The sequence below is a fragment of the Columba livia genome, chromosome 3 (genome assembly GCF_036013475.1).
Source record: "Columba livia isolate bColLiv1 breed racing homer chromosome 3, bColLiv1.pat.W.v2, whole genome shotgun sequence".
Classification (NCBI taxonomy): Eukaryota; Metazoa; Chordata; class Aves; order Columbiformes; family Columbidae; genus Columba; species Columba livia.
The window spans coordinates 8,434,734-8,458,314 of NC_088604.1; the positions used below are offsets into that span (position 1 = coordinate 8,434,734).

General features: G+C 43.4%; 2 protein-coding genes across 4 annotated transcripts in view; both read right to left on the minus strand.

The window, feature by feature from the left end:
• The window catches only part of MFSD2B (MFSD2 lysolipid transporter B, sphingolipid), a 46,466-nt gene extending 43,743 nt beyond the window's left edge, over positions 1 to 2,723 (minus strand). For both annotated transcript variants that reach the window (XM_065055778.1, XM_005510116.3), the window contains exon 1: positions 1,263 to 2,723. In XM_065055778.1, the coding sequence (XP_064911850.1) occupies positions 1,263 to 1,295 (33 nt within the window). In that variant the 5' untranslated portion in view covers positions 1,296 to 2,723. The remainder of the gene's footprint in view (positions 1 to 1,262) is intronic.
• A 1,113-nt stretch (positions 2,724 to 3,836) lies between these two features.
• UBXN2A (UBX domain protein 2A) lies at positions 3,837 to 22,043 on the minus strand. 2 transcript variants are annotated; one of them, XM_065055779.1, is made up of 7 exons: positions 21,942 to 22,043; positions 18,877 to 18,930; positions 17,449 to 17,584; positions 15,584 to 15,693; positions 13,901 to 14,041; positions 8,367 to 8,531; positions 3,837 to 5,667 (listed from the first exon to the last, which is right to left on the minus strand). In XM_065055779.1, exons 2-7 carry the CDS (start codon positions 18,915 to 18,917, stop codon positions 5,379 to 5,381), a joined length of 882 nt encoding a protein of 293 aa, XP_064911851.1. In that variant the 5' UTR covers positions 18,918 to 18,930; positions 21,942 to 22,043; the 3' UTR covers positions 3,837 to 5,378. The 2 variants fall into 2 exon arrangements, with proteins under 2 accessions (XP_064911851.1, XP_064911852.1); XM_065055780.1 differs by lacking the exon at positions 21,942 to 22,043 and adding an exon at positions 20,247 to 21,356.
• Positions 22,044 to 23,581: the final 1,538 nt, after the last annotated feature.

Below are 23,581 nucleotides of genomic sequence, written 5' to 3' on the forward strand. Positions count from 1 at the left end.
TTTCAACTGTATGAAGATGTTGCATGAACATTACAGGCATAGGGAGCAGCTGCACTTTGTCCTAAGCTATTATTTATCAGTTGAGTCCAGAACTGAACCAACAAGTAATTTAAAAGCAGTAAGAAAAAAGAGCAAAACCCGTGGCTCAGAGATAAACGCCAGCCTGGGTTTATCTGAGAAGCAATGAAAATGTAGCTAACGAGGAGCAGGTTTTGAGTCAGGTTTTCTCTCAGTGCAGAAATAATATTGGTAATGTCTCTGTTCTGTGAGTGACCATAAAACTGCCTCTTACAAGCGTGACAGTCATGGGTGGCATCCCAGGTCCCTCATATCGAGTATCTTGAGGACTGTTTTCAGGTTTCTCAGAGACATCAGCCCACCCCTGCGTGGAAGAGACAACAGGAGCACAGCTCGGGTGCAGACACCTCCAAAGGGCACGTGAACAGCGGAGGGTACAGAGCTGCTTTCCCGGGATATTCTTCCAGCTGCCGCCAACATAGAGCCAAGGGGCTCTGTGAGCCAAAGACAGCATTTCTGTTTAAAATCTGCAGACTTCTCCCATTAATTCACCTAGATGCTTTCTGAATGTAGAATTTCAAGCCTGAACAGCACGTGCCCACAGCATATGATCAACTCCATGGCTTGAATGTCCTCGGCCCCCCTGTTCTGAAGCTGCGCCTGCCCAGCGTGACCTCAAGAGACACAGCGAGGGGGGCACCACTCTTGTCTGCCTCTAACTTCTATCTCAGCAAGAACCGAGTCTAAAGAGGAAGGTTTAGATACTTTCTTTCAACACCCATCTGTAAGTCAGGAGTTGATGAGGCTTCCTGAGGAGAACGAACACTCACACACCGCACCTGCCCTGGGCAGAGATGGCCCCGGAGGGCAGAGGGTGGAAGGAGAATGAGCTTTATTCTACCACCGGAGCGGGTAGAGCACTGGAGGGAAAACTCCCGAGTCACACTGAGATTCCTGGTGAGGGAGGAGGGGGCGGAGGGTGCGTGTGAGGGTTTAAGAAGCGTTTCAGGTAACTCGCTGAGAACGGCTGCACCACACAAAACACGACGGCAGCGAGTTCGGGCTGGCCCAGGAGTGCCCACCCCCCTTTCGATAACCTGCTAGCAATAAAAACTAAAAACCAGAGGGCCGGAGCAGGAGGGCACAGAAGGGACCTCAACCCCACTCCCCCCTGAGACCGTGGCTGAGTGAGGGGCTGCTCACCCCCCCCCGCCGGCCGCCTTTCCCCCTCCCCAGCCCCTTACCTCCTCCGGGGTGTCCTTTGCAGCCCCCGCCATGGCAAAGCGGACAACCCACCCCCGCCAACACCTGCGGTCCCGGGGCGGGGCGGCGGGTGGTGTCCTGCCCCGCAGCCCTCACGCAGCGCCCCGGAGGGACGAGGGCGCTATCGCTGCTCGCCATGCTCGGGAGAGGGTCTGACCCGCCAGAGGAGCCCCTGCGGGGACAGAACACCCGCTCGCCCTCCGTTCCTCCATGCCGCTGTCCCTGTGGAGGGGAGCGGGGCAGCTCCCGGAGCGGGACTGTGGGGACAGCCGCGGGAGCCGGGCCTGAGGTGAAGCGCGGGCTCGCTGCACCGAACGACCCACAGCAGCCACCGCGCGGCCGCCTCTCCCGCCTCGGCCCGCAGGGAAGCGCTTCAGCATCGGCTGTGAGACGGTGAAGGTGTCGGGGGCTGTTTTCATCAAGAGTCTTAAGAAAACCCCAGCTCATCGCCTTTTGAAGAGATGCACTGATGTTTATGTGGATTTATTAACCACGTCAGCAATGCTGTCTTCGGTCAACTGGGCATGAGATGACACAAACCCCACAGGTAACCCCCAACAATAAGGGAGACCTTATCGCTGTCTACAACTACCTGAAAGGAGGTTGTAGCATGTTGGGTGTTGGTCTCCCAAATAGCAAGTGGTAGGACAACAAGACACGGCCTGAAGTTGCACCAGGGGAGGTTTAGATTGGATATTAGGAAAAAATTCTTCCCGTGAAAGGTTGTCAGGCATTGGAACAGGCTGCCCAGGGCAGTGGTGGAGTCACCATCCCTGGAGGGGTTCAAAAGGCATTTAGATGAGGTTCTTAGGGACATGGTTTAGTGCCAGAGTTAGGTTATAATTGGACTTGATGATCCTGAGGGTCTCTTCCAACCAAAATGATTCTATGAAATGTGCTGTGGAAAGAGCTCTTGCTGCCTTCACCACCCTGTCCATAGGCAAATGGTCTTGCAAGCATGCTCCGCATCAGAGAAAAATTTTAAAAACCCCTGCATTTAGAAGTATAAATTCTTTCAGTGAGCCAGCCTGAAAGTTTAAACAAACTGATGAGCATGAGGACTCGGTGATCTGCTGCTCATCTGGGGAAGATGACAACTAATCTACAAGCTTTACAGGGCTCTGCTACCAACAGGCTACGCCATGGAGTACTGATAGGCAAATCCTGTGCAACCTCACTCAGCAAGAATAATTACAGCAAACTTGAAAAATTGTGAAAGAACAAGGCATTAATTTTTTTTTTCTTAAAGCCAGACCCTCAATGCAAAAATTGTGCCCTTAATAGGTCTTGTTGAAAACTCTCAGTAGCTTTAAGACTCTGAGGATGAGGCCAGATGGGTTTCAAAACAGCACTGGATTACTCAGTTCCTTATCCCCAATGCATGATTTGTTCTAAAACACCAAGCTAGATACAATGAACACAGGTAACATTCAAAGCCAATATTCAGGTTCTTCATTTTCTCTTTCACAACATCCTCGTAACTCATTAAATCTTCACTACCTGCATTTGCATGTTTCTTCACAAAGGAACAAACTGCAGAAAACATTTCCTTTCTTTGTTCTTTTCTAGGCTATTTCAGCTTCATTGTAAATTATGTTAATGCACAGGCTTTACTCAAAACAGTGAAGAAACAATGAATAATTGATAGTATTTGTGTGTTTCACAAACTCCAGCATTGATCAAGCCAGTTTTACTGCTGTTTGACCAATGCACAATAGCTGTCTACAGTGCTGAGCAAGAGATTAGGCTGTCCAGACACTACAGGTAGCTAATCAGTCTTAACAAATTGACTGAAACCAATTAGATTTAGGAGAGCCTTGTATTCATTCCAAAGATTTTCGCCATATTAGGAAATAAGGTAACCAATCACAGTTTGTTGCTTTTGTTTTAAAGGCACTTTCTAGTCCAACATGGGATTAGTGCAGTTAGCATCGCTCTTGACTTCAAGATTTGCTCTCATTTTGTAATTAAGACCATGACACTTGCAAATTGCGAATACAAACGTACACCAAAGCTGTAACCTGAAACAGGTGATTTCAGTAAAACACAATATATAGTCAGACAGAATCAAGCTATCCAGCCTCCTACAATACTGGTAGCAAACATGAATCAATGTTGAAATACTAAATACTTACTGCTCCATTCCGAAAACACGATTTTCTGGTAACAATAAAGATGGATTTTCTTAACCTAAAATTTGTTCCCCTCCTCCTCCAACTTCAGTCAGCCTTACATTAATTATTTATTTGAATTTCTATGTCGCAAATGCAGGAATAGTATACAGCTACTTGACATTTCACATACCTTTTAGATAATAACAACTGAGCTTAAAATCAAGCATGTGTGCTTCCCCAATACTTAGTGTTACATTCAGACAAGTTCAAAAGCACCGATTAATAAAATTCACTGTCCAGGAAGTTCTGTAAACTGAGAGCTGGATCTGTGCCTGTAGGTGACTTGTGTCTCCAATTTTACTTGTGGATTTCTCTGCACATTTCTTTCTACTACTAGAGATCTGGGAGGCTTTTCATATAGTAGAGGAGTCAGCGCAAGCATGAAGACAACTTAGTTGTATTATTTGCTACATAAACCTGAATGACACAGTAGCACATCAGGTTTATAGCACACAGTTAACCACGTAGTTTTCTGAGATTTGCTTTTTGAATACACTTAAAATACATTTGTGCAGTTGACTTTCATTTCACTGCCCTCAAACATACCAGGAGAGATGCTGAAGCAAAACAGTTTTACATCTCTGCAAATCAAGTAAGCGCATCCCTAGTTAAAAGTAACATGATTTTTAGATAGAATTCAGGTCACTCCAATTAAGTAATTTTCTATTTAAAACAAACCCAGGAAATTCCAAACTCTTCATTTAACCATTCAAAAGAAATACAATCCCAACATGTATCCATCTGCATAGGTAGCAAATTGGTCAGCACTCAGCAAAAGCCCCAGAATAACTCTTATCCAGAGACTCCAGCTCCCTTCACAAACCCACACGCTACTTAGCGAACCCAATACAGAATATTTAGTCTTTATGTTGATTTCTCCTTCAGCAAAACATGGAATAGCTGGCTACAAATTTTATGGCTCAAGTACGTGAATAGCAAAATAAAAAATCTGGATGCAAATGGCGCAGGGGTGTGGGGAAGAAACCTGTTTTCAAATAAGGATTTTCAACATCTTTGAAACTTGGCCACATGCAGTTAGAGTCTCAGTCAGTTGGCCAGTTCGGGACAGAGGCAGATACTTAGTATAAAACCAACTGTGTCCCTCTAAACCACTATTCCTGTATGGTAATCTCAAGAAAAACTGAAGTTTTTGTGTGACGAGGCTAAAAGTGGATCTCTATCATAATGAGCTAGGTAGTTTAACATCACCCCATCTGTAAGACACCTGTAGCAGCATAAAAGAGGCAAAAACCACTTCAACCATTGGTAGAAGCAACCTCTTCAGAGCTTCCTTGGAGGCACTTCATGTGCAGTATGCACCAGACTACCTCATTTCTATCTTCTCACACGTGCACCTACCACCATATGAAGACTTGATAGAACATTACACTGCAGATCTTGTGATAAAAGTTAAACCCTGAAGATACCAATATTGAAGATTTTTAAGTTAGTTAAGAGTTCAAATGTGAGCTTCCCTGCAGCATCTATTGCCTAAAAGTTACCGTGAGAAGAATGCAAAGTGCAGCAGCTTCCACCAAAATGCAAGTGCAACCAATCAGTTCAGTTGCACTTCAGTCCAAAGTGCAAAAATAAATACTATTTTTCCTTAAAAGGTGCTATCAGTAGTAATGAACTCTCAGAGAACTGTTCCACCTAAATATATTCATTAAAGAACTAAGTAGTTTTCTACCTAAGGAAATTCTAAGGATGACCTGCTGCCCAGCTACCTCTGTTATGTTATATAGCCAGGCTCTGACCACCAAATCTCGTTGAAAATACTTCTATTACAGCAGATGATAGCACAGCACACATTTTGCTCTCTGAGAGCACAGTACATGAGGATGAGAGTACATCCAGGTATTGCTGGTTACATTTTTGGTTTTGTCTAGTTCCACCTGTGTGCAGATTTTGGCGAGTTAAAAACTAATTTGATCTTGTGGTTTTGATAGCCTTTTTTTGCTCATTCTTGAGCTGTCCATTAGGTGTAGCAGCAGTTTTATAGTCACTGTCAGGTGCTTTCATCACCAAGAGTCCAAAAGGTTCGGTTGTTTTCTGAAGTCTTTGAACAACAACGGCATTTTGCAACTTTGCTTCTTCTAGGGTTAGCGTCTCATCTCGCAGCTCTCGAAATGGCAGTGAAGTGGTTAGTGTGAAGGGAACGCTTCTCTCCGATCCTTGATACTTCATTATGAAGTCTCGGACATGGCTTATTCTGAGAAGAAAAAAAACAAAACTCAGCATTAGAGCCCTCCAATCCCAACACAAACCACATGCACAACACAGCGACCACAAGAAGAGAATGAGACACCCACTTCACGTAACAGCTGATCGCACAGAAACGGAGGTATCCTGAAGTGCCTGATCCACTTGGGAGGCAAGAACCAAGGTTTGCACGCTCTGAGAGCAGCCCCGAGGGAAAAAGGATGAGTATCTTCACCATGGCTCAGCTGGTGGTTGCACAAGCCTACCGATGCCTAACCAGCTGGTGGAGCTCTTACCTGAGGTTTCTGTAGCAAAGAGCTAGAATACAGATGCCTCCAGTGTGTGGTACACGGAGCAGAACCACAATAATAAAGAAAAGGGGTTTGCAAAAGTGTGGGTAGCTTATGAGTTAACTAGGTCTAAATACAGCCTCCTTCTACCAAAGGAGGTGCAGCAGTGAATTCATTACAGACTCAGGCTGCCTGTTAAGGTGTGAAGAACTTTGCAACAGGTGAGCAAGCCAGAGGCTTCACTGTGGAAGAATCAGGACTAACCAATCTAATTGGAAAGTGAAGATGACAGGACACATCTATACCAGTAAAATAAACATAGTGTCAGTGCCCATTCTCTGATCCTGAGGCCAACTGGTAGACTCTGGCTACTGGAAAATTTTTAAACAAATTGTTCCTCTGCCCCATGCATCGGATAGCCCATGGGGTTTACTGCCTCCTGGGAATGGTCTGTGACCTGAGCTAAGATCTGAACCAAGCCTAGATATTGTTTGAGCAAGTGCTAGTTGGCTTAGGGGAAAATTTTCTTGTTTTAGCCATGCTTACTAGGACAGATACAGCTAGCATCTAATTCCTCTGCAGGTAAGACTCAACTCAGAGACAGTCTTATAAGCCTAAAGCCTGAAAAACCTCAAGCAGGAATAATTTCTTGATATAATTCATGTAAATGCCCAACCAATGTTCATTGAGTTCCAAGAACAACTCAGGCAATCAGCCACTGGCTTTCTTGCTTCAGGCTGAACAAGTCCCTTTCCAGGCTCCACACCTGATGCTCCAGGGTCACACTAACTCAGCAAGTGCTCAAGACGGGACACAACTCGATTCGAGACACAGCTATGTGTGGTGTTCCCACAGCACTGCTCTGCTGGTTGCTTTGCTCTCACGTCTCCTCGATTCCCCACACTGCAGTATTACGATGCTACCTGCACTTCTGCTCCAATGCTGCAACTTCGATCTTTCATCAGTAATTAAGTCATATCTAAAGTACTAGTTCCTGTGGCACATACGCATTCTGTCTGCAATGGGTACAAGTAACCAATTTACCCAGGCACTGCAATATATATGCCACATGCTATTTACCTATAATGTGACTGCTTCTCCACTGAAAGGAGTGCTATACTGCAACCTAACACTTACGGATATGTACTCCAAAAGGATTTCCCCATTTCTAATTAGGTCATACATATTGTATACAGCACAAACATGCTGGTCTTGTGGCAAGACGATGCGTTATAAAGGAATATTTATTGCAAACTACTTCAACAAGAGCATCGCATCAGTAGGGCTGCTCTGCTTATTTCAGACTTTATTTTTTCCTCCAAAAGCACTTAGCAGCTGCTCAAACTGCTATTTACTGTGAAAACAAAAGGCTTCTAAATATACTTAAGTGTGTGAAACCTGGAATAATTAAGATATTAAGCCCTCCAATGAAGTACCAAGAACTAGAATAGCAATTGACCCTTCAGTAGTACTTCCCAACAGCATTTCGGCTCATATCTCAGGCCACTAACAGTAATAAATTAGTACAAGAGTAAGAAAAAGTTACAGTCATTAACCTTCAACTGCTGATCTTTCATTTTAATGAGCCACAAAGACACACACCATTCATCTTGACAGCAGCCTGGATTGTGTTAAATCTATGATCACTTTAAATTGCTTCACAGAGAAGCACGGGCAACATATCCTTTCTATACAACCTGATTGTATAGCACTGGAGCGACTTCTCAAATTACAAATTTGAGAAAGGTCTCTAAAGACTGTAGTTCTACAATTTAAATGGTTTATCCTACTTTCTCAAAGCCCCTGCATACACATGCTGTGCTGACGCCTTCTGACATTATCCCCATTTTCAAGCCCCTTTGGGAACCGGAAATTTTACAAATGAAGAAATAAACATGTTGGATGCATTCTATGCTGTCCATGCTGACAGCACAGATGTGGAGGGGAAGAACCACCCTGCCCAGCACAATGACTCTGGTTCCACTGGAAATCACACCTTCCAGCTGCCACCTTGGGGCTGTCTGTGCCCAATGACCAGCAGGCTTTTCCACTAAGCAAATTGCTTCAGATGTAATGACTTTGTGAGAGATCTGTCATCTAAAAAGCTGTTTCTTCTAGTAATGAGCAACACATGCAGCTTAACTTCCACTAACCTACAAAGAACTCCTACAGTTTCCTCAGATTTTTATTTATGCTCAACTATTAACATCATCTCACGCTCCTTTCTTGTCAGCTGAAAGACGATCAATTTCTCAAAAAATATGAAAGCAAGTATTCTAGATACAGCTGAACAGCAGCCCAATGCTAAGTGAACTGAGGAGCTAAATTATTCACACAAGTTAGAGACTTGTCATGCTTACAGGCATAGGACAAATAGTTTAGATGCAAATACATGTGACAGTGCTAAAATCAATCTTACCTGTGCGAAACATTGAATTTCTGAATTATTCTTTCTCCGTCAGCTAACCAGATCTGGATGTTAGTGACAGGCTCCAAATCATTTAAGGGTACTAAAGGTAGACGTCTTCTGTTGTCAGCTGCCTGATGATCATCTCTTACTTTAGAGATTATCCTTGGAGTAGCACTGAAAAGAAAAAGCCAGAGGAGGTTATGGCTTCTGTGCACATTCGTAGGCATGAACCTCCCTCCAGACCTCCACTTCTGGAACTTTCTGCCCTGTACCATGGTGAACTGATAACTTTATTTTTTTTTTAAACAAATATAGGAATACTGACATAAATATCAGCTTATTTTTTTTTAACCACATGCCAATATTTTCTCTTGAAGACTTCAACATGCTAAAGAATTTCAGTTTGATCATGTTCAATATTTTTACAAGATGGAAGGGAACTTAAATATGAAAGGATTAAACATGACCACACGAGATGAAACGGTCTGAAGATTCTTCATACGTTTTTTGTACTCTAATCACACAGGTGAAACTTTAAGAGGTTTGAGTATTGAATTTGCATACTCAACGTTAATTTTCACCCTAATGTGATTATAGTAATTCAATTTAACTGAATGTTGTTAGCCTTGATTTAGACTCCGGCATCATGTATTTCAGCTTAGGAGCATTACTCATCTATCAGAGGAATTGAGTTAATATGAAAATCCAGGCTGGTTTATGCAACACTTGGATTTTGCTTTTTTCTAAGGCACTTTCAACAATTGACTCTACAGTAAGGGCAAAGATCCATAAAACACCTTGACATAATACAGTGATCTCAATCCAAGTGTGTGGTATTAAAAAAATAAATTACTGTGAAAAACATTGATTCTGAATAAATATCTCGAGCTTAGTGCCTCTTTCAGGACTAAGCTTGTTCAACACGTACTGTTATGTTATCTTAAGGCCTGATCCAATAGGCACATCCTCAGCCCATATGAGTATAACCAGATGTTTGTTTGCAAAACAACAGCAGTGATTTAAGGAACTACCATTTCTTCTCTGAGCTCAGCTGTGGTCACTGACTACACGAACACTTGTGGTTTGCGGAATAGTTTTCTCTTTGCACAGAAAAATCGATGAGTTTCTTAAGAGATAAGTCAGTAACCAGTGATCACACAAAAACAGTCTTAATACTATATCTGCTTCATGGAGCAACCCCATCCTTACATCGTTGTGTTCTTGTTAGTTTAATCACAAAGCAGAAAAGCCACAGCTCATTTATTATTAAAAAAGGTGCTAATGACTTAATATATTCAAGCTAATAAACTTTAGAGTCTTGGGCTTCTCACTCTGAAGTACTTAAAAAACTTTCATCACCCACTGCCAAGTTAAGCGCCCCAACTCCTGAACCATTAGCCAGCAGAGACAGTTTTTATCTCTTCCATTGAAACTCTGCAAAAAGAATCAGAATCAAGGACTGTCATTCCCAAGCGAGTGATAAGAGATGTTCACTGCAGCTGGAGGCAGACAAGAGGCACAGAACCGACTGGTTTGCATTACAAATAAATCAGCTGGGGCACAAGAACTTGGAACCAACAGACTGCAAGAGGCATATCTGCAAAGCATCCTGGTACTCTATGTACAGGTGACTTACTGTCACCCACCTGCCTCTACTGAGTAAATACTTGTAAATACTTGTCTTGCACCCAGCTTCTGCTCATAGTTGACCTCAATACAAAAGAAACCCTATTTGCCCTCCAGATTTGGAACAAAAGCTTAAGCACCAGTCAAATAATGCTAAAACAGCCTTGGGAACAAATTAAAAAAAAATTAAAAGTTCAAGTAATCACAGAATCAGAGCATGGTTGGGGTTGGAAGGGACCTCTGGAGATCATCCAGTCCAACCCACCTGCTAAAGCAGGTTCACCAGAGCAGATCACACAGGAATGTGTCCAGGTGGGTTTGAATGTCTCCAGAGAAGGAGACTCCACAACCTCTCTGGGCAGCCTGTAACAGGGCTCTGGCACCCTCAGAGTAAATAAGTTTCTCCTCATACTCAGACGGAACCTCCTGTGCTTCAGTCTGTGCCCATTGCCCCTCATCCTGTCGTTGAGCACCACTGAAAGGAGTCTGGTCCATCCTCTTGACACCCACCTTGAGATATTTATAAACATTGATGAGATCCCCTCTCAGCTTCTCCAGGCTGAACAGACCCAGCTTTCGCAGTCTCTCCTCAAAAGAAAGGTGCCCTAGGTCCCTAGTCATCTTCCTAGCCTGCCACTGGACTCCCTCCAGTAATTCCTTGTCCTTTTAAAATACGTCAGTCCAGCAATGATGAGTTTTCGCTGCTTACCTGATCAGCAGGGTTTGGTTCCAGGTTGAGAGGCCGAAGCACAAGGACTTGTGTGTGAGCTGTGTGTGGCACAGCGCAGGCAGGAGCAGCTGTCAGCTCTGCAGCTGATGGCTGGCTGGCTTAGCCTGGGCTGAACTACCTTTTAGGCCATCAGCCACAGCTGTAGCTCAGACAACGGTCTCACACAGATACAGACTTTGATGTCATTCTCAAACTGACTTCCTTTATAGTCACATCTCACAATTTTCGGTATGCACTGGAGATTATTCTTTCAATGGCAAGTATATGTGAAACTGAAGTCAACATGTAAATTTCTCTTGCAGCTTAGCTTAACAAGATTTATATTCACCAAAGTTTAATGCATTTTTGCGCTTAATAACTTTGCTTTTGTAGAACCCACATATAAAGCCATCTAGTGGTGGGAGTTTTGACTAGAGCCAGAAACCAAGAATCTATGTTGCATACTAGCCTGAGATCAAAGCATTATCACCACTATTACAGACTTATTCCTTCAGCAAGATTATCAAAAGAAGATGTAAACTAAAGACTAGAGAGACACAAGAGACCCCTATCAATTTTCTGAAAAGAAAACGCCCAAGAGTTAGGTATTGTGCCTTAGCCCGACTAATGGTTAAAAAGCTTGACAGACAATGTTTTACCCTAATGAGGCTACAGAGCAAGCTCAATTGGTCACAAGGGATTTCAGCCAATAGTCTGATTTACATGCTTCCAAGGCAGTCTTGAAAATGCATTGATAAGCTTAACAGAAAAGTGCAGTTGCAAATCTTGTTATAGTCCCAAACTATTAAATGCAGCTGAACAGGGGTAAATGAAACAGAATATATCCATTAGTCTTGGGCTAAGGTTGATATAGGTTTGTATAGGTTGATAAGGTATATTGGAAAAGTCTGGTAAGTCTCATTTGTTTCTCCTGTACAGCAAAAGGGAGAGGATCAAACTCATCTGAGTTATATCAAACATATCATTTCTCGATCCTCCATTTTTCCTCCAACAAAGGTTTTAACGAGCCAGCCAGAAGACCAATTCATAGTGGTTCATCCACCACATAATCCATCCATCTGGGAACACTGGCAGAAAACCTATAGACTATTAAATAAAGTTTATTTGATAAGCAGAAGTTTAGCTAAGTCATTAGCTGAAGTAAACTGTTCAGTCATTTGCCTCTCTCGCTTATCATTAAGCACACAAATGCAACTGTAGAATAACTGTTCTATAGCTTGTAACACATTTACAGGCTTCAGTACTACTATTTCCCCACAAAGCTTTTCTGCTGAAAGAGTAGCATTGGCATGCAATGGGCATTTATTAACATCAGGGAGCAAGCACTAGTTTATGGAATAAGAGCACTTACAGTTCATGTTTCCAACATCAGAAAAATATTTACTCATTTTTAAAGAAAAAGCTCCAATAGCATAGCACTGAATAGAGTAGAAAAAAAAAAAAAGGTATTTTATCCAGCCCTTAAAGAAAAAAAATGCTGAACAAGTTGTAACATGTCTCAGTGTGCAAGACCAGTCAACCAAAATTCACAGAACAGCACATTTGCAGAACTTAAATCGCCTCTTGGGAAGCAAGATCGCGACGTAGGCATGACAGAGCACAACAAGCCACTGAACAACTGAAATGCAGCACACTGAAGATCTTTTTGCTTTTGTTATATACAGTTCTACTTGTAGATAAAATAAGGTTAAGTTCTCGACCCTCGTTTGCTCAGGATTTCTGTGCTACCAAGCACAAGTCTTGCAGCATCTCATCCATCTCTCGAGGGAAGACTTTTCCCTATTGACCGTATCTACTCAAGCATGTAGCAATTGAATGGACTGTGCTAGAGAAACAGATGAAACTGATAAAACAGATACTTGCTTCTCTGAAGCAGCCTGGAAACACTCATCCTTTACGATTACCACTCTCTTACTCTGCACATTGCCTTCTCCTGCCTCATCTGTTCCTACCCAGGTCACGCTTTCTCTCAGCACAAGCAATGGGCCTTAGCAGCAAAGCCTTTCTATTTAATTAAAACAAGCTGCTCACCTAAGGTTTCAGCACAGTCCACCAAGCAGTCCCACCTGTGAAGGCTTCCTGTGGGCTCCTGGTCACTGAATATGTTCTCTAGGCTGAAATCTGCTTCTACAGGCATCTAAGCCTTACATAACAGGGACATGTGAAGCAGATAAAGTGGCAGGAGTAAGCAAAAGTCACAGGGATCAAATACACCACCTCCTAGCCTGCCCCTCTGCCTTGCAAAATGCAGTACTGTTTGGTTATAAATCAAGTACAGTTTTAGCATTGGCATTTATGGCTGACTCTCCCCAACCACAAGAGTCACAGAAGAAGGAGGATCACTGTAACACTCTGAAGTGTCCTACTACACTAAATGCATGGTTAAATACTTAAGAATTTTAAGAGAATGCAATATAAACTCTTAGCTCTTCAGTTCCCTTTATGGGACTGTCATACTCCTCTCTTCTTACACAAGTATTGCACACAGAGCTTTAAAAAGAGATTCTTGTCTCTTAAATCACAGAACAGAAGAGTGACAGCCTTTCAGCTGGCAAGTTCTGCTGATATTGAGTCCAGGAGCAAAGAAAACGAGCAGCATCCTCACTGTTTTAACAGGAACACAGCCAGTAAACTGTGGGAGCCAATTATCCCCCATGCAGCACTCAGGAGACACACCTCAATACTGCATTCAGGTTGGGTGCCCAAAATAGAAAGACAGATGTCAATAAACTGGAGCAAGTTCCCCGGAGGGCCACCAAATTGGCCTCATGCTGGAGCATTCACCCTGTGAGGAGATGCTAGAGGGGCTTGTTCAGCCTGTGGAAGAGACAGTGTGGGGGGGTCACCTAACAGGGTCTACAGGAGATATCAGCAGGAGGGAGCCAGGCTCTTCACGGTGGACATAAACTAAAGCAAGAGACATTCAGACTGGATAAAAGGAATAACTTATTTCCAATGAAGACAATACAGCACTGAATCAAGCTGTGCAGCTTCCACTCTTGCAGTATTTCAAGGCCCAACTGGATACAAGCCTGAGCAACCTCACCTGCCCCACAGCTGACCCTGCTTCGAGCAGGAACTTGGATTAGAGAACTCCAGAGGTCACTTCAACCTCAATTATGAGGTCCCTTACCATAGGTATAGTTCCCTTTAGCTACTCAAGCATAGATCACATCAAACTACTCACCTTCCTAATCTGTAACCGTGTCCAGAAAAGGGATGAAACACCGGCTTTTTCGATGACAAGTACACCTTATCTTTTTTATCTTCCACTTTCACATCTACCTCCTCCTTATCAAAAACTTTTCGCAACTCAAAAGGCAGTTCCCTTAAGAAAAAGAAAAAGTCATAAAAATAATTACTACACCATTTTCAGTATACAAAATAGATTAATGATAAATACATGTTCTATGCTTCTTTCAAGGATGATGCCTTTAAAAAAAAACACCTTCACAAGTATTTACTGAGTGTTAAGTGCATGACATCCAAATCTGCAGTTCCTGCACTGCAAATTAACTAGAAAGTGAACAATAAAAAAAGGACAACACCATGCAAGTTGTTGAATGATGTTCAAATTTACTCAGCAGTTACCACGCCAAAGCGCATGATGTGTAGGAAGTTCACTATTGCCATACATTGCTGTAAAAGGTTCAGTTATTTTATCCCCATAAAACAAGAAGGAAAGAAGGCTTTTGAAGAACTGAGTTTAGACACAATGTGTTGAATTACAAATATGAATCTCAGCTTTCAAAAATTAGATCATCACTAACAGCTACACTTTTTAGTGCAGTAACATCACCTCGGTAATGCTTTATTTGCATTAAGCAGAACACAACGAGGCCTTTGTCTAAGAGCTCTGATGCAGATCCTGCATTTTCGGGTGGTGGGGCTCAGCTGGCACAGGGGCTGTACTAAGTGCTCCTCTACCATAAACAATTATGCAGGAAGCATCTTGTAATTAGCATCTTCACAAGCAAATGGTGGAAGAAAGGTGGCAAACTTTTGATGCATGCACACAGAGAAAGCAAAGAGATTTAAACAACGCAGTTAATTGCTATTACAACGAATGCGGGTGACAGCCATAGAGTGTAAAATTGGTATTTTTGATGGGCTAGCAAACTATGGAAAAGACAAAAAATTACAATGGCTCAGTAATTTCACCTATTTGAAAGAGTTATTAAATTATATTCTCTATGAAATTATATTCTCCTCTACATTTGAATGGGAAGAAGCAATGGACTACAAATTAAAGGCTCAAAATTACATTGGTTTGTATGGTCAACTGCTTTTTTAAAGCAACACTGCAAACACCAGCAGCTGACCATACAAACCAATGTATGCTAATTTTTAATGGAGGGATAAGAGTGAAGTTGCTGTATACACACAAATGACTGAAACAGCAAGTTTATTCCAGGAAAAACGTCTGGAATGTAGGACTGATCAGTTTCTTGACGTTACATGGAGCAGCTGTGCCCATTTAAGGCTTTTCATCAATAAAAAGAAAACAAAGACCATAAAACCAGAAAAGCTCAACCACTTCCACATTGAGTTTGTTAGTCTTAAGTACCATTTGATCAGTGGCTGTTACTGGGCACTCTGATTTATTCTTTATTTCATTCTGCACCTGCTGAGCCCCTTACCAACACTCACTTTTATCTCTTTCATCAGCAACTGTACAACTACTGCAATTCAAAGCGATATTAAACCGGTTGATGTTAAAACAGCCATTAGCACTGTGGGAACTGAGACAGGCAGTGGCCAAAGCTCCCGCAGTGCAGCAAAGCCAAGCAGCTATGTAGAAAATTCAGAGCATATGCTAAGTGCTATCCAAAGCACATTAACTCAGCCTGATTAAGAACACAAAACTCACCCTTTTTTAATGGAGTCCAAGAACTGTTGGTTTGAAACATCAGTGTAGCTCCTCAGTTCACTGTCATTTACTGTAAACCCATTTTTCCAAAGTTTAATGATTACATCAACCTATAAAGTAAGAACAATTCTCATTATAACACTGATGTAAAACCTGTTTGGCATACCTACAGTTCCCTGTGATCATAAATCATCCACTGCACGGACTAAAAATACTGAGAGAGAAGGCTCACTATAATCTGTTTCGGCCCTGTGCCAACAGGCAGAGCAACTGCAAAGGGCAAGTGACATTTCTAAGTATCCTGTGTCAATCTGGGTTAGAAATAAACCTTCCCCCAATCATTTTGCTTTCCTAGGTCAAGAACACGCCTTCAATTCAGCAGGAAAAAAAGAGCTGGAAGATCCCAGCCAGCTGCAACTCTTCAAGAGCTAATTTGAGAGCGTACATGCCTGGTGCTGGAACACCAACTACCAGAATAGTCCAGCTGGGGATTTATCAGGGCAAAGCCGTGTGCTGATCATTCAGGACTTTCTGAAAGTCAGGCATTGAGATAATGCACGCAGAAGCCTTTTATTCAGGAAATGCAGCAAGCATCAGAAAACTTACTTTCAGACAGTCATACATTTGTGTTACCCTGGGATTCCTGGGTACATTCAAAAGCTTGGTGTTATGGGAATGAAAAAATACATTCTTAGTAACTCATTAGCTTTGCCAGAGAACATCCACTACTTCAACTTGTACCCTTCACACTGTTCACTGAAATCTCTCCACCTTTAACACGGATATATTTGGGATCGCATTTTCATATTTAGGGAAACATTTGGTCAACCAGGTCTGATGCCTGAAATAATGTTGTCTTGACAGATACTTGACCACATGGGAGGTATATGAAGCACTTACAAATGCAGAATTCTTCTCAGCTGGAAATTAGTTTGAACTAGGCTTGATAGCACTTGACAACTTTTTTTTTAATTTTTTGCACAGTGTGACTTCTTATAAGCTGATTGCTACATAAACACACAGCACATGCAAACTGCTGAACCAAATTCTCTTTTGGCTGGGTAATCTGTCAAAAAGGTACATAGCACTCAGGATGATTAGATTCCTTTAAGAAGTCTTGTGTCTCACGGCACCAATGCATATGCAGGGGGCTCTCATCATGGGAAAGCTCCTCTCCAGTGAACCAGGATACGAGTTTAACATGGACTAGTTACTCCACATCAGCTGCCCATTCAGACATGGCCGCAAGGACCGCCATGGAACCCTGTTTCAGAACTGCAATTTAAGGTACGCTGCTCCTGACACTGCTTTTCTCCCAGACACAGTTGGGGATCTATGAACATAATTTCCAGCAACACCCACCCTAAATTTCTCCTTGATATCTTTGCTCTATGTGGCCTTTTGTCCAGTGCCCTCCTACTCTTTGGAGAGCAACAGAAAAATACGAATATCACTGAGATATAAACCCATATTAAACATCCCACTACCACCACAACTATAAAATGAGAACAAATGAAAAAGATTTGGGCTATATCTCTGCATTAAAAGGCTGCAACTTTTTAAACAACTTTTTATGTAACAGTAGTTATTTCTTGCACCTCATGCTCAGCTCACTCTCCTTACTAATACAGCAGAAGTGCACAAGCCAATGCCAGTGTAAGTCCTAGAACAACACTAAACCCTCTATAAAACAGTTAGAGCCAGAAGCACAGGCTTGGTTGACTAAGAGATGGGAGACTGTTCCTACTGCTGTCTGAATTCTATGTGCATTTACTTACAGATGTACTGGATAAGACTACTGGACCTTGTGTTTTCCAGGAGTGCTATTATATGACACGTGTATTTTTTTTCTCTTCAGCACTGACCTGGTTCTTGACTGTAGCTGGGGGCACACATCTGGCACCGACCTTCTGTGCTTCTTCAAAAAGGCTGTCTACAAAGTAGTCACGGTTCTGTTCTGCACCATTCAAAATCTGATCGTCTGTTCCTGATTTACACATCCTGCAGGACAAAGATGTAAGTAAAAATGATGCTTCAGACAACACATTAGATACTATTTGCACTTCAGAAGCACAAGTTGAAGAACAGCAACAAAAAAGGTGAATTAATCTATGCAGAAGCTTGTAAACTTGGTATCAGAGCTAGGAATGCAAGTTAGATTCATACCTCCAATTCAGAACAACAAACGTTTAACTGCATGCCAATTAAAGCCATTCCTTGAAGCATTTCCATGATATGAGCTCAAGTGACTTCCTTTGCCATAGGCTTTAAAAACCACACACAAGAACACTGCCCTAAGATTTACTCCCCCACTTCCAGCACCATCACAGAACCACCGTAGCTGTCTTTGAAAGTAAAAAGAGAAACACGAGAACAAGTGACTCGACACCACTTGAGCACACTGAAGAAATACAACAGATTTCCGTACTGTGGAGACTGCCAGAGTATCAAAAAAGGTGCATCAACCACATTTCTGTATACAACACTGTTTATGTGACAGCTGTTTCTGTCAGATTTTCACCAAACAAAACGCGGAAATATGCAAACTGAATGAATGATGACCTTTCTGTTTAGGTACTCTGCATAGTAGGAGGATTATGCAGCTTTTGGTAAACATTGTGGGAGTTACTCCTATCAGAGATTCAGAAAAGTCTATTTTAAGCAATTCCAAAAAAAAATATCCCAGCTCTTTAAAAATACCCAGTTTTACATAAAGCTCTGCATTGAATTCAAAACCAGTCATGCTTACTTGAATGGTAATTAGATATATTTGCATAAAAAGAAATTGTATGCAGTGTATCTATGCAATACTAAGAATCCCTAGAGATTAACATATTTAAACAAAACTCAAAACATTGAAAGAAGAAAAAATTTCAAAAGTGTGCTGTCCCTATTTTAGTTTTCTAATAGAACAAAAGAAACTTGAAGTGTTAATCTAGGCATTCACTGTACTTTACCTCAGAAACATAACTGGAAAACAAAACATGTCCACACCAAGTGTAGAGGTGCACTATGAGTTAGCAATTTGCAAGGCTGCCTTTCTTTTTTAAGTAAAACCATTTCTGCAGCTTTTTGCATCTAGGAAACCCTCCAGCTATGTGAAAAATCTTTTAGCAAAGTTATACTGAAGTTTAAAATATATATATATATATATATATATGTGGAGGAGGTAGATACAGCAAACAAAACTTAATATTTTAACATTTAACATAAAGTTTGAAAGGTCATGCAGGACACGCAAACAGGATCAGGAAAGGAAGATGAAAAAGGGGGAGAGCAGAACTTTTACCTACCATTCTTTCTTCACAGTTTTGATGTTGTCCATCTCTTTCATTCTGGTGTTTCTCCTAATTATGAAAAGACGACGGTTAAAAAAACAACCAATAAAAAAGAACCACCCCAAATCAAACAGAGAAAATGCCCAGCACTTTTGAAGCTGAAACACTTCTCACTGTTTTTTCCTGTGTTGATAGTACATTTAACCAGAAATCTCAACCTACCCCCCCCACCAAGTCTCCAGATGGTTCTTTATTTGCCTGCAGTTTCTAATTTAATGACACATGAGCCATGCATTGCTTTCAGATATTCAAAAGGAAGATTACTTTTTCATAAATAGACAAAATAAATGCCACAATAATCACATGAATTGAAAATACATGCCCATGCTCAAGCTTAGAGAGGGAAAAAAATCCCACATTCCTTTCCTGAGCTGCATGATTTAAAATCCCCTGATTTTTCACAACACTATGAGACAGTAGCAGAAAACCTGCACTGGCACTGCAGGCATTCCAATGACCTTCAACAGTGCGCATTATCAAAAGGTGCAAGATTTCTCCGGTTCTTCTTCTACCATACCTCGACATAGCAGTGCAGCATCCCAGAAACTGTGAATTATCATTTCTGGTCTAGCGTTTAGCTGGAAAGAAAATCCTGGATTTGCAAGTACTAAATATACTACAGGATTAGTAGGCTGAGAGCAAACGAATGAAGAATGCTGTACTGATCTCATTACAGTCACTTCTGAGCTCTCTGGAAAAAAGTTACAGAAAGTCAGAGACTCTCAAAAACACCCTTAAAAAATAAAATCACTTTAAAATTAGACAGGAGAACAGAAGTTTTAAGTTGCAACTGTGTTTAAGGAGTTATTTCCAGACACCACCGGGTCCAGGTTACACAGATGATGTTCTGCTCTTGGCAGGTTTGGGACTAAGTCATAACATTGTGAATGGCTTTTAGAGAGCATCACACTAACTGGTCACAGTCATCACACTCCTGAAAAAGTAGTATGCACAGCACGACTGAAATAAATTTTAAACAGTCTTGCCATCTAACAATAAGATAGAGAGGTGAGCAGGCAACAACATTCACTGCAGGGCAAATAAAACCAAACCAAACCCAAACATTAGTTATTCTGTACTAATTCACATTCCTAAGGAGGTTGGTGTTGGTTTTCTTTTCTCTTAAAAGTTAAATCCTTGTGAGAAGTTTTTTGTGGAAATGTATGTAAGCCTTCAGAAAACTCCCATAACAATCAAAATTCAGCCCATATGTCCATAGGGGGTTTTAAAGTTCAGGTAACGCTCTTATGCATTCGGTTCAAAACTTCGGTCATGTCACACAAGATGTGGTAGAGCCTTTATTTATTTTCTTGTTTTAAATTTACCTTCACCAATGTTCTTCCAGAGCGTTACATACATGTGGCAAGCCTGTGCTGGCACATTGTGAGCATATCTGATGGCTGTACTTAGAACTTTGTACCTGTACTTGGAAAAATGAACTTTCAGTATAGGGAATTTAAGAGTGCTTTAAAAATACAATTTTTCAAACTTATTTCAAACGTTTAACACACTTCAGCACAAAACGTTTTCGTGTGTTTTGTGCTAATGTGCTCATCTTTCAGTCTTTCGCTACTCAATAGTTTACTCCCCAAAGCAACAAGAGCCACCTCCAGCCATCTGCCTTTGTTGATTCTCTGTGACTTGTCATCAGAGCTGTTAAAAAGAGAAGGACACAATGAAGCAGTTCTTCAAATTAATTCCTGTGCTACACTGGGCTGGCCTCAAATCTGCATCTGTGAAAGTTGCTGTTCCTTCTAAAGTACAACAGCAATTACACCTAGAAAAAATGTTTGCATTGCTGTATCAAGGTAAAGAAATCAGGCTATACAGCATATTTATTATGACCAGAAAGCCATTAGGTGACAGCAATCAAACGGTAGAGCACTGCAAGCACTTCAGCTCAGCAAGCCAACAAAACCAGCACCAACCACCTCTTCCCGTCAACTTCAGACATCCCCAGATGTCACTTAAAACCTCAAGAGTTTCTGTAGGTATTTTTTTGTGTCTGTGACTAAAAGCAGCACAGATCTGAACTGCCACCTCTGGAAATTAAAAAAAAGGAAGATGCTGAGTGCCAGCAGCTGCTGATGGGGTAGGACACCCCTGCCCCAGGGGCGTCCATTCGGTGGATGGGCCTTTCCACACTAGGTCTTCAGAACAAGCAGCTCTCACCTACGCAGTGACAGCCACATTCCTTTCAGCAGGTATTTTTGCGCTCTATATTGTTGAGCCCACACATCCAGTTATTTGAACGCACTAAAACCGAACCAGAACCGAGCTTTGCTGCTTTCCTTGCTCCGAAGGACGGCAAAGTTCCAGCACACACGGTCCCCTCCCCCCGGACGGCCCGTCTGAACCCACTCGGGCAGAAAGTGAACTTGTCAGCTCGAAACCCGTCCACAGCAGAGACACGCAGACACAGCGTGTCTGTCGCTACCCCACACAGCACAGACACCATGACCGAAAATGCTCCGTGCCCTGTGACAACGGAACAAGCAGCTAAAGGGCAAGCGCGAATCAAGCAGCAACATGAGCCACAAACCCCACGGTCTGAACGTGAGTGACACGCTGAGGTACAGCCACAGCACCAGCGTTTTCAGCCGGCTAGAAGGGCTGTGCGTTTTGGATAAAACCTGACCCGAACTTCCCCGCACCCCGGCACACGGCTCCGCCCGCCCCGCGCCCCCCGCGCAGCCGCTGCCCCGCGGCGCTGGGCGGCCAGGGGGGTGTTTTTAGAGACGATAACGCCGTAGCAACACGGAAAAGTAACACCGCGAGGTGCCCGAGAAAGGAGCCGGGCCGGGGAGCGCCCCCCCCGCCCTGCCGCCCCGCTCCACGCGGGACGGGACCGATCGCGGGCGGCGGTGCGGGGCGAAGGGCGGGAAGGCTCAGCCCGTCCTCCCCGTCAAGAGGGCCCCAGGGAGGGCCCCGGGCAAAGTTCAAGCCCCGGTCGGTGCTGGGGGAGCGCCGGCTCGGCGGAACGCGCTGCCCCAGCGCGGCCCGTCCCCGCAGCGACTCACCCGCGGCCGCCGCAGCGCCGGCTCCCGGCCCCGCCAACTCCCGTGTCCCGCCCGCCACCGCGCACGCGCGGCCGCCGCTGGACGGGGCAGCCGCTGCCCCCGCGCGGACCGGGCGGGGCGAGAGCTCCGCCCACAGCACCCGGGGGCGGGGCCAAGGCCGCCATGGCGGGGGAGGGGCGGGTTCGGGAGCGGGTCCCGTAACCCGTGTGCGGGACAAACGCCCCTTCCCCGGAGCCTGCCCTGCCTGCCGGAGAGGCGAGGCTGGCGGCCCGCTGCTTCCCGCCCGAATGAGCAGCTCGTCCTCGGAGGGCAGGGGGAGAAGTGTTAGGGCAGGGATGCGGCCGTGGATCGTGTCGCGGTTGCACTTTGAGGGAGAATAAACCTGTCAGGGCAGCGCGTTTTATTGCCAAGGTAGATGTCTCCTCCTGGCAGAACAAAAGATGCAGAGTGTGTGTGTGTGTGTGTGTATGCTGGCGGGCAAAGGACAAAACGCGGCGTTCAGGGAGCGGAGAACGGGCCGGTTGTCCCGCACCCCCGCTCCGCGCGGAGCCGCCCCGGCCCCTCGTGTCTCCAGCCCCGCGCAGGCGGCAGGGACCGCGGCACACGGGGCCCTTTGGAAACGCCTCATTATGCGGGAAGGACTAATTAAGGGCGAGTGTTGACACATTGGAAAAGGAGCTGTGTGTCGAGTACAAAAGAGCAGCGCGGGGGGTTGGAAAGCGGAGCCCCCGAGTTCCCGGGGGTGCATCGGAAAGGACTAAAGGGGACGGGGTCCCCGGGGGTCCCCCCGCTCTGTGAGCCCACGCGAAGTCACGCTCCGTGGGCCGGGGGTGCCAGGAGCCCTGCAGAACAACCCCCCAGCAGCGATTCCCAGCTCGCACCTGCATCCTTTTTAATAAGTTTTTTGTTGTTGTTGTTCAATAATTAGCGATGCACTGTAAAACATTTAGAATTAACGTAAATTGAGCAGCCACAACTAGCTAATTCACATTAATTAATGGGAAATCCACTGTGAATTTACAAGTGCGATCAAAGATAGATCTAAATGGAAAGGTAATACTTAATTGCGTGTCTTCTTCATGTCTTTCTGCAGCCCCTTAATTGTAACAATTAAAATTGCCTTCTTCAAATACACTGAAATAAGTTGCTTAGTCTCAGAGTTCAGTGAAGCTCAGTAAAAACAAGTAAAATCTGACCCTTGACAGTTACAATTTATTCTTCTCTGTAATGTACATCATAATGCACTAAACCTTTTGAAGGCAGTAGAATTAATCGTTAATTTTTAACTGGATGAGATCTAATTACAGCTCCTGCCTATGAATCTTCAGGGAAAACAGCAAAGACATTTGCCTTTTGTTTTGGTGTAAAACACACGGAGTCTTACCTTTCAAAATACAGATTTCTGAGATTCTTTTCTCCCTGGGTTTGTTTCATGTTTTAAACAACTTTGACATTTCTGGATTGAAGGCACTTATTTGTTACGAGTGTTACTTCTTGATTCTATTGAGTTTTTAAAAATGTGTCTATATATACATAACTTTTCACAAGAATATCATACCACTGTTGAAGAGTTGAGCGATTTACGGAGCGCTCGGTAAAACTTCAGAAGGTTGTTTTGCAGTGCTGGGCTGTTCTTATAT